The 11,717-nt window shown below is 51.9% G+C and overlaps 1 protein-coding gene across 1 annotated transcript in view; it reads right to left on the bottom strand.

Annotated features, from left to right (window-relative positions):
• frem3 (Fras1 related extracellular matrix 3) overlaps positions 1-11,717 on the bottom strand; it is a gene marked incomplete at both ends in the record, with an annotated part of 46,084 nt that overhangs the window by 19,553 nt on the left and 14,814 nt on the right. Inside the window, 4 exons of the mRNA XM_084454691.1 lie at positions 3,370-3,621; positions 3,763-3,888; positions 4,127-4,357; positions 5,807-5,953. Of these exons, the coding sequence (XP_084310817.1) occupies positions 3,370-3,621; positions 3,763-3,888; positions 4,127-4,357; positions 5,807-5,953 (756 nt within the window). The remainder of the gene's footprint in view (positions 1-3,369; positions 3,622-3,762; positions 3,889-4,126; positions 4,358-5,806; positions 5,954-11,717) is intronic.

Raw genomic sequence — 11,717 nt, 5'->3', positions numbered from 1 at the left:
GAAGGTGGGTTCTCCGTTGTCGAAACAGCGTCTCTCCCATTGGATCTGTGAGGGCATCGCCCAGTCTTACGTGACTGCGGGTCGTCCTCTGCCTGGTGCTGTTCGGGCACACTCCACAAGGGGTGTGGCCACGTCAGTTGCCCTGTTCAATGGTGTGTCAGTGGAGGACATCTGTGCGGCGGCGACTTGGTCGTCCCCGTCTCCTTTTGTCCGTTATTACCTTTTATCCATGTCCTCTGTCTCTGTGGCGTCGTCTGTGCTAAACACAGCCGCCGGTGCGAGCCAGCGTTAGACAGGATTTTTCATGTAGGTGTTCGGCTCGAGTCGCCGGGTCTTCTGTGAAAGAGTCAGAATTGACCATGGCAGGTCTCGCCGCTACTGGAGAACCGGTTTGAGCCGCGGGGTCTTTTCCTGCTAGGAAAGCAGACGTGACTCACTCAGGTCTCACCGGTTCAGCTAAGGTAGGAGCGGGCCCGTCTAGTGACGTTCCGTTCCTGTTTATGTGTGAGGCTGGGACGGGCTTGTTACGGAGTAACCGCTTTGGTCCAGCTCTCGCCCCACGTACCTCTCCTTGCCCTCGGCTGTGATAGACTGAGTGTGGCGGGGTGGGGCCAGTGCTTGGGTCGGATCAACTGTTAGTATGGTCTCGCCTTGGAGCCCTGGCTTGTGTCCTGACTGGTTCCCTTACTGGGGCCAGCAAGAGTGTATGGTGCGGTCGTGTAGCTCCGCTTATGCCAATAGGAGCTAGCCCTGTGGGGCGGAGCTCCACGAAATAGAACGATGGTTACGTATTGTAACCCTAGTTCTATGAGTGGAGCGGAGCCCCACAGGGAACAGACTTGCTGCCCCGCAGTCTGCTCGCTGAAAATTTCGGTTAGGAGCAGATGTGCGGGCGTAGCCCGCTTATACAGTGGTGCACCGGACCTGGTTGGACACAGGTGCGTGTATGTTTTTTTCTTCAGTCAATGTAGCTAGCTGGGTTTCGCTAGCCAATAGGAGCTAGCCCTGTGGGGCTCCGCTCCACTCATAGAACTAGGGTTACAATACGTAACCATCGGTATCCTGCAGCTCCGAGGGGCTCTGATGTCATGCTGGGACCGCCTCCATCGCTCCGGACGCCTCTGGCCTCTCATGGAGGCACAGCTGCACGGCCCTGCCTCCATGTTCCACATCATGTTCTACATCATGTTCTACATTATGGTCTACATCATGTTCTACATCATGTTCTACATTATGGTCTACATCATGTTCTACATTATGTTGTATATTATGCTCTACATCATGTTCTACATCATGTTGTACATCATGTTCTAAATTATGTTCTACATCATGTTCTAAATGATGTTCTACATTATGACTCATCAGAATATGACACAAGCTGCCATGTCGGTGCCGCAAACATTAATCTGCATCTTAAAAAGTTTTAATTATGTCTGTGTTACACTTACTTCAAATACTTCAATCATATTGCGTTTTTTTACTCTTTTACTCAGCAACTGTTAATGCTGTACTATTGTACTATTGTAACCGCGTGTGTGCGTGTGTGTGCGCGTGTGTGTGTTTTTTGCTTGCGTGTGTGTGTGTGTGTGTGTGTGTGCGTGTGTGTATTTGTGTGCGCGTGTGTGTGTGTGCTTGCGTGTGCGTGTGTTTGTGTGTGTGTGTGCGTGTGTGTGTGTGTGTGTGTGCTTGCGTGTGCGTGTGTTTGTGTGTGCGTGTGTGTGTGTGTGTTGGCAGTGGGAGAGGGATCTCTTCTATTCATCTTCAACCATATACAGTATCAATACGGATGTATAAAGATCTGGTGACTATGCCAACACACACACACACACACACACACACACACACACACACACACACACACACACACACACACACACGCGCACAGAAGCAGACAAAGACACATGCCCATACGCCTGTAAGTCGACATCAAAGTGCCCAGGGAGCCAGCTAAGCTCCCATAACAAACGTAGGAGGAGTGCTATCATTAGCCGAGCCCTGTGGACGGCTAACAGGAAGTCCCGGAGCAGAAGCCGCTTTGAAACACTTAATAAGCTTATCTACCTCCCACAGCCCCGCATCTCTGCTGCGCTTCAGGCCAGCGAGCGAACAGGGCTGCGTTTCCCAGAGGCATCGTAGCGCTAAGTTCATCGTAGCGCTACGGTGAAAGTAGCGCTATGATGCCTCTGGGAAACTAGCAGAGACTAGGGTGGGGTTATAGATACTAGGTCTGTGTGGACCAGCGTGTTTTGGACCCTGGAGGGGTCTTCTTAGCCTGCCGTCGCCATGCTGATCATGTCGCGTTCTGTTTCTCTCCACAGATCAGTCTGGACATCCAACCGTTCAGTCTGACTCCCACCCCACCAGATATTGGTCGGGCCCAGTCGCATCCGTTTATTTAATACGGGGCGGGTTTGATATGATGACTGTGCCCACTTGATACGACAACTAACCCACGTTTCCTTGCTCTGATTGGTCGTGGGTCTATCTGACTGCGTCCAGTTGTGGTCTGCGACCGTTGATAGCGCACCTTGGAAATAAAATTTTTGGGGTCTGGCGAAGCAAGGCTAGGGTCTTCCAGCTCAGGGGTAGTGGTGACTAAATACTGGGTATACTCTGACTAAAGAAGTGGGTATACTCTGACTAAAGAAGTGGGTATACTCTGACTAAAGAAGTGGGTATACTCTGACTAAAGAAGTGGGTATACTCTGACTAAAGAAGTGGGTATACTCTGACTAAAGAAGTGGGTATACTCTGACTAAAGAAGTGGGTATACTCTGACTAAAGAAGTGGGTATACTCTGACTAAAGAAGTGGGTATACTCTGACTAAATACTGGGTATACTCTGACTAAAGAAGTGGGTATACTCTGACTAAAGAAGTGGGTATACTCTGACTAAAGAAGTGGGTATACTCTGACTAAAGAAGTGGGTATACTCTGACTAAAGAAGTGGGTATAGTCTGAGTAAAGAAGTGGGTATACTCTGACTAAAGAAGTGGGTATACTCTGACTAAAGAAGTGGGTATACTCTGACTAAAGAAGTGGGTATACTCTGACTAAAGAAGTGGGTATAGTCTGACTAAATGGATAAAGAAGTGGGTACTGTGGGTCCTTGGATAAAGAAGTGGGTCTACCCTGTACACCTCCGCGTCCCGTCCACTCCACCACTGGTCATGGAGGAGGGATACAAGCCATTTCGATGTGGGATGCCTCTGGTATCAATAATGAGTTCGCTGAAATATGCTGTGAGAAGTCACTTTACGGCTGTTACTTTGAGTTTACGATCTCTGCCGAAGACGTTTCTAACCCTACACTCTGATCCCGTCTCTCGGAGAGGCTCTCTCCGCTCGGCGGACGGCGGCGGGTGCTCACCGTCGTCGCTGTCGGCCAGGATGGTGACCCTGGCGCTGGGGAAGGCGGCGCCCAGTTGGCCGCCCATGGGCATGCTGAGCGTGACGTTGAAGCTCTCCTCCTCCTCGTACAGCGAGTCGTCGATGACGATGACGCGGCAGGCCTTCTCGCGCTCGTCCTTGTCGAAGCGCAGCACGCTGGTGTGGTCCTCGGGCCGCGTGATGTAGTCCGAGTAGGACAGCACCGTGCTGGGGATGGTGCCCGTGGCCGTGCCTGAGGAAAAACACGGATGACCTTCAGACTGGAATTGTACGCGAGGACGAGCGGTGACAGCGACGCGTTGGGAGACATGGGACAGAGAGGTGAGATGGGAGGTGTGATTAAACAGCATGGGTCAGTGAACACGTGTCTGACCTTGTTGTGTGAAGCAGACCACCATGAGCTCCTGGCTGGCGTCTCCCAAGCGCCGCACCGGGATCAGCAGCTCGCCGATGTCCTCCTCGATCTTATACTCCGCCTGGGGGATGAACACGGTGGACTCTGTCCAGACAGACAGACAGACAGACAGACAGACAGACAGGCAGACAGACAGACAGACAGACAGGGAGAGACAACAGGTGTTGACATGAGAATCTATAGTGACTGAATAATGCGTCACACACACACACACAAACACACTGTGCCTGAAACCAAGCGTGTGAAAACAAAAGCTCAGGCCGAAGCTAAAACCTAAGGTCAAAGGTCAAATCCAGCACACAAGGCGCGAGCGCGCTCCTACCATCGCCGGGGTCCACGATCTCCACCGTGGCGGCGTCGGGGAACTCCAGCACGGCCATGACGGGCTCCGACAGCTGGATCTGGAAGGTCTCAGACGTCTCGAACTCCTGGTCGGTGAAGATATTCACCCTCCAGGTGGCGCTGGTCTGGCCCGGGTTGAACTGGACCTGCTTCTGCGACTTGCCCCGGAAGTCCTTGTCGCTCTTCGCCGTGCCGTCCTTGGTGGCGATGCCTGTGGAGGGGAGGAGTCAGAGGGCCCAGAGTGAGGTGCGGAATAGTCCGACGTCGCCAGATTGAACTGAACTGAGGCGAGTTTCCTGTAACACTGATATCATCTTTCGTGCGTTCAGTTACACCGACTAACTGTCAGATGCTCTTGGTGCAAGAAATCTCAGAGGTGTCTAGCGTATCGTACTGACTTCCATCCACTGGAAATGTCTTGGATCTTATTAAAGTGGATGAATTGACTTTATTTACCGGTATTCACTCACTGCGGCGAGCTTGTAGAGGGCCATGGAGGATGTGGACTGACTGGCTGGTACACAGAGGAGTGAATAGTCTGGCTCAGTTCTATTGTGTTGCCATTGACTCTCCTCTGAGCCTATTTGCCCTCCCTGTTCCCTCAGAGACAGACGTAAACACAGGAGTGGACCCTGTCAGGCCATCTGACCGCTGCGTTTGGACGGCGGCGCCAAACAGACGAGCGCGTTGACGTTACCTCCTGACCTCGCCGGGGGGGGGGGGAGCTCGCCGGGGGGGGGAGCTCGCCGGGGGGGGGGAGCTCGCCGGGGGGGGGAGCTCGCCGGGAGGGGGGAGCTCGCCGGGGGGGGGAGGCCACCCGCGCCCTCGGCAAACCAGCCTTTTGACCAGCGAGACAGGAAACGGAGCATCGGTCAAACTAGCGACACGGCGTGACTGCGGGTACGGAGGTTCTCCCGCGGGGGGGCGGGGCTAGTTCGGCGCAAGTGGGCGGAGGGTTGACCCACAGGGGGGCGGACCGAGGACAAACGGGGGCGGGCCGATGGTGAGGTTGGCGTTTTTACGGACAGCTTTCTTTCAGGACAGGCAGGTTAATAAGGGATAAATACCGCGCGCTTGGTTGGGGTTCATTAAGAGCGCAATCGGTCTTGTGGAACATGACAGTTTAATAGAGGCCGTGCTGCCTGGCTTCCACGCTGGTATGTTCCACCTGTCTGAGTAGCTCTTCACAGCACTCCATGATGGATGGCTGACATGTCGTCTGAAATATTAACCACCCAACGTTTGAACTATAAAACGGCACCGTGTCCTTTGTTTAAGGGTAAGGAACTGAGCAAAGACAAATGGAGTCACTAAGTTTTTTTGTTGCTGAAATATAACCATTCAAAAGTCCTCTCTCTGAAACCTCCATGGCTCTCTATCCTGTAAAAAAAAACACAACTAAACATCAGAGAATGGGCTCTATGCACAACTCCAGCACTTCCTGAAATTAGACATGCGTCTCTATTTCCTGTCTTACACTATTGGATGAAATGATTATTCAGGTGTGCCTGATCATTGTGCTGCAGTCACCTGATTAATCACTTCATCCAATAGTGTAGGACAGGAAATAGAGAAGCATGTCTAATTTCGGGAAGTACTGTAGTTGTGCCAGTAGCCTATTCCCTCTGGGATTTGGAGGCGCGGGCGTCCCGGTACTCACTGACGAACGAGGTCTCTCCCAGGTAGCCTCGGCGTTTGAGGGTGACCTCCAGGAACCTGGCGTCCTCGTCCACCAGGTAGTACTCCTTCTCCAGGGAGATCCAGGCCCAGTTGAGCCGGAATGGCTGCGGCTTCAGCTTGTTTCCACCTGATAGAGAAAACCAATGTTATTATCAATACCCCTCAGAGTCAGTGCACCTGTGAGGTAGGAAACGTTTCGTTGGGCTACTGTGAAGAGCCGTCGAGGTGTCCTGGATTGATGTCCGGTTTTTGTTGAGCTTGCTGAGCCCTCAGACAAAAAGAGTTGACTCGTTTGAGTTCTGAATACTGGAAACTTGATCACTGAACCTGGGCTTCCCTGAATCCACAAGCCACCCCACACAAGAGGACACTTACAGTAAGTGCTGCCTAGTTTCTCGTTTCTTTCCTCATTCATTCTCTCTCTCTCTCTCTTTCTCTCTCTTTCTCTCTCTCTCTCTTTCTCTCTCTCTCTCTCTCTCTCTCTCTTTCTCTCTCTCTCTCTCTCATTCTCTCATTTTACCTCCTGACTCCCCCCTCAGCCACTTGAGCGGGACAGACAGGGTAGAGAGAGACAGATAGAGAGAGACAGATAGAAAGAGACAGATAGAGAGAGACAGATAGAGAGAGAGACAGATAGAGAGAGACAGATATAGAGAGACAGATAGAGAGAGAGACAGATAGAGAGAGACAGGTAGAGAGAGACAGGTAGAGAGAGACAGGTAGAGAGAGACAGAGAGAAGAGAAAGAGAGAAAAAGAGGGAGAGAGACACACACAAAGGGTAGAGAGAGACAGACAGAGAGAAGAGAAAGAGAGAAGAGAGAGAGAGAAGAGAAAGAGAGAGAAAAAGAGGGAGAGAGACACAAAGGGTAGAGAGAGACAGACAGAGAAAAGAGAAAGAGAGAAGAGGGAGAGAGAAGAGAAAGAAAAAGAGGGAGAGAGACACACACGGTAGAGAGAGACAGAGAGAAGAGAGAGAGAAAAAGAGGGAGAGAGAGACACACACACACACACACAGGGGTAGAGGGCAGGTTTAAGAGTGGGTCACATGCTGACACTGAGGGAGGTTTATACCCTCCTATTGATGCCTTTGATTCCCATGTGTGTTTGGGCAACAGTATGAGGGCGCGGGGGACCAAGGGCCTGTGACAGGGGGGGGGGCAGAGGGACGCTCTCTTACCCCAGAGAGCTAGATAACCCTTGTTCCCCCTACCCTCTAAAAGTCCCCCCATATACTGTAGTTGATCAGCCGCAATATCATACAACTGTCATGTGTCTGTGAGAAACATTGACCTTTGAACTGGTTCATCCTGACAGGGTAGGGTTTAGGATTTACCCTGGACACCTTTGAAGCGCGGTCGCTCCGTAAAAACTCCTCGCTAGCCTCCGTCCCTCCGACGCTGCCCACCTGGAGACCGGGCGTGTCCCTGCCCAGGCCGTAGAAACGTCTCAGGTGAAACTCGGCGGGCTTCGCTAGCCTTCGGCCGAGACGCACAACGCAAAGACGGAAGAGCCCCGTCAGCTACAGCTCAGCCACCCGCCGGTGATCCGCGGCTAAACAGGACCCCCGGCGCTTCCCGTTAATCCAGGCCGTCTCATGACTTATATAATCCCCCCGAGGGAACGTGGTCTACCCCTCTCTGGGGTCCCTCCCCTAACACCGACCGCGTCACGCCGATTTATAGGCCGCGGACTTTCCCTCCCTAATCCCAGCTTTTTTTGTTCTTTTTTTAAAATATATAATTGCGGCCAAACGTCCCAATGCCTTATCCCCGCTCTGACGGCTCCGATGACCCCTGACCTTAGGCGTGATTGGCCGACGATCAGCGTGTTTTTAGGTTTGGGGCGGTGGGGTTGGGGTGGGGGGGTCCTGAATGACTGGTCCCAGCCTTGTTAACTTGGCCTTGTTAACCTAGCCTCGTTAACCTGGCCTCGTTAACCTGACCTCGTTAACCTGGCCGCGTTAACCTGGCCTACTTCGGGGCAGGTCGGTGGGATATGGGAGCCCATGTTCAGTAGGCCAGCATTGATCAAATACCTGCACCTTTCTACCCTTCAATGTTAAAACCCTTAAGCAAACACAGCATGTTGGCACTGCCCACCAGTTGGATTAATGTCAAACAAAAAAAAGGCTGAAATGTCAACCCTTTAGTCTCAAGAATGCCATAGAGGGAGGTAGAGAGAGATTGGAGAGAGAGGAAGGTAGAGAGGGAGGGGGGTAGAGAGGGATGGGAGAGAGGTAGAGAGGGAGGTAGAGAGGGATGGGAGAGAGAGAGGGGGGTAGGGATGGAGGGAGGTAGAGAGGGATGGGAGAGAGAGAGAGAGAGAGAGAGAGAGGGAGGGATGGGAGAGAGGGAGGTAGAGAGGGATGTGAGAAAGGGAGAGAGGGATGGGAGAGGGATGGGAGAGGTAGAGAGGGAGGGAGGGGAGAGGAATAGCAGAGAGGGAGGGAGAGAGGGAGGGAGGGGAGAGGGATTGGAGAGAGGTAGAGAGAGTGAGAGGGAGGGAGAGAGGAAGAGAGGGAGGGAGGGGGAGAGGAAGGGAAGGGGACGGAAATTAGAGGTTTGACGCAGAGCCTGTGAATGAAAGCTAAAGCTGAATCCAGGGGAAGACGGCCTGGAGCATCTGATCCTCACACAGCCAACCAGCAGCAGCCCGGCGCCGCCCTCACTCACCAAGAATGGGCTGTGGGCTTTCTGCTATGTGACTGAGGAGAATGACAACACTAACGCTGGGTGTGTGTGTGTGTGTGTGTGTGTGTGTGTAACATTCAGAGAAGGTTGGGGGCTACTTCCTCTAACCCACATGTCAACATGGAGGCTGGGCCAGGACAGAGACACGATAGGGCCAAACCACACTCCGCGCGCCTCCATTCCCCGGTAGATCCAGCTGATAGCCTAGTAGCAAGTGGATTTTCCGGGACATTAGTCGTGCTGGATCGTTTCACCCTATCTAATTATCCTGGGGGGGTAAAAGATAGATTTGGTGGCTGTCGAAGTCAAGCGCTTAGACAGGCACGGACGCGCACGCAAAACGTCCCCCCCCCCCAAATATCCCCATCAAACTACGCTGCTGTCCACCCCAATCCACCATTCATCTCCAATCCTCCTGCCACACGCACGCACGCACGCACGCACGCGCGCGCGCACACACACACACACCCACACCCACACACACACACACACACACACACACACAGTAGCCTACACACGCTAGCGACGTCCGCCCCGCGACGCTTCTGCTAGGATCCGTGGAGCCCGGTTTGTCACAGGAGAACAGCGGGGGGGGGGTAACCTTGACCGTGCTCATGTTTCTGACAGCCAGGGCTAAAAATACAGGAAGCATTCATCATGTTTGCCTCGGACTGGCGGACTGGCCCAGATTCTTACAGGTTGATAAGTGCATAAGTGGGGGCGGACGACACACAAGACGAGCGGCGAAGGTCAAGGCGCGGCTTGAGAGTTCGGTCGAGATGAAATGTGTTTTCTTGGAGTGTGCGAAGGACTATTAAACACCTCCTGAGCGTCTCAGAAATGCTAGCGGGTAGTTACCGGGTCCGCTCACGGTAGACACGGCGACACCCACGGTGAAACATGAACGCGGTTCTCTGTTGTTAAAGTTAAAGCGGAGTAGTCAACTGTGCTTCATTAGAAGCGTGTCCTTCGCAGAGCGGCGGAGTCGTCAGTGTTCTTGTTTGGGCAGAGTACCAGCCAGGCTATAGCTATACTGCAGCTATACCCATTTACCTGGGGGGGATCTCAGTGAGTCTGTATCAGATAGTCTTATCAAACAGACACGGCTGCCACTAAAAAGCCTCCTCTGTTCCGGCGCGCTGAATTGGCAGGTTCCAGTTTCAGCACGCACAGCCACACAGCGGTGGATAATACCTCTTTGTCTGGAAAAGGAGTAATATTAAGAGAAGCTTGTGCACCGTTTTTTATTATTTTATTTTTTAATATATATATATATATAATATATATATATATATATCCTTTCTTTTCTTTCTTAATTTTTAAACAAATTACAGTTGCTCGTGTATTGTCAAATAATAACTTTAAGCTCCTTAACTTGTGTTTCAGAAGGTGAAATTAGGTCTTAAAAAATAGCCCAAAACGTCCACTGTATTCGGGAAAGTAGGACAGACAGGATTTAGGGGCTTTGATATCCAGGCGACTATAATTAAGTGTTCGGCGCCTGACCAAAGACGTGTTGAAAAACAGTGTAGGATTACAGGGAGCGAATAGGGAAATGAGCTGATGAAGGATTGCGCGACCTGACACGCTGACGCGAGCCTGTGGCGTGGCTGACACACACGAAGTGACACTCAGGGGATGACAAAGTGGCTATTTTTCTTCTTCTTTTTTTTTTAAGAATAAAACGAGTGTCCTTCACAAGCAGTCCTCCGGTATCTGACACATTCCAATCCCCCCGGTGGACGTGGCAGAGACCTATAAACAGGGGGCACTCCAGGCAACCTATTGTCATCAAAACGTGACCACACACACACACACACACACACACACACACACACACACACACACACACACACACACACACACACACACACACACACACACAGTGTGCAGCCAGTGTCTATATCTGTTCACGGTGTGGGCGGTATGTCGGCGCGTGAGTACCGTCGCGTGGGCGTGTTTAACATGGGAAGGGTAACGGGCCCACGCGCAGGGGAGAGGTGGAGAACGCGAGGGTCCCTTTCATGCTCTTCTCTTCCTGGACATTCTCTCCTTCACCCTCCCTCTGTCTCAGTTCAGGTCTGTCTCTTTCTTTGTCTCCCTGTCCTTTCTTACCTCTTTGCCACTCTTTCTCTCTCACACTCTCTCTCCCTCTTACCCTCCCCCCCTCTCTCTCCCTCCCTCTCTCCCTCCCTCTCTCCTCATTCCCACCAGAGTTTCTGATTGTAGGGAGTTGAGAGTGACAGCTGTGCCCCCCCCCCCTCCTTCCCTCTCTCCTCCTCCTCCTCCCCCTCCTCCTCCCCGTTGGCTTTGTTTCCTGGGAGGAGGATGAACAACTGAGGGGGACAGCAGGCCACTGTCTGGGTGGGCCAGACCTGCTGCCATGGCATGCCAGCCTCCCTCTCCCTGCCTCCCTGTCTTTCACACACACACACACACACACACCCACACACACGCCCATACACACACACACACACACACACACACACATACACACACACACCCATACACACACACACACACACACACACACACACACACACACACACACACACACACACACAGACACACACACACCCACCCATACACACACACACACACCCACACACACACACACACACACACACACACACACACACACACACACACACACACCCATACACACACACACAATAAGGGAATTTTCCCACTATTGTGAATGCTTGTCAGAGGCGAACCTGGCATGCACACTTGACAGGGATCCAATGTGAGATGAATTAGTCAATTACTGTAAAGTTTACAGATATTTCACACTGTGTGATAAACATGTCCCAGTGAAAACCTCACTTCAGCAGTGATACTTGACTGGCACTGAATTAGTCTATTCAAAAAGTCTGTTTCAAATGCTAATGCTATTCAATAATTTCTGAATCTACCCAGATAGCAAGCGGATCTGGGCCATATACAGGCCAGATCTGGCCCTTGTGGCTTAGTTCCGGCCCATATATGGCCCAGAATCATTACACATCCGCTTGCTATCTGGGTATTGAAGTGCCCCACAGAAGTGGAGGTCCCCTTTAGTCAATTCCCAGTGTAATTGTATACATCAGTAAGAACTGTACAACGTACAGCATTGGCTACATCCCCCTCAACCTGGTCTAAATGTGGGACTTTCATAAAAGTTACAGGAATAGAAGTCAGAATGATGGTTCTAAAGTTAT

This window comes from Borostomias antarcticus (assembly GCF_949987555.1).
Source record: "Borostomias antarcticus genome assembly, chromosome: 20".
NCBI classification, from domain to species: domain Eukaryota; kingdom Metazoa; phylum Chordata; class Actinopteri; order Stomiiformes; family Stomiidae; genus Borostomias; species Borostomias antarcticus.
This window is presented reverse-complemented; position numbering and strand designations above follow the sequence as displayed.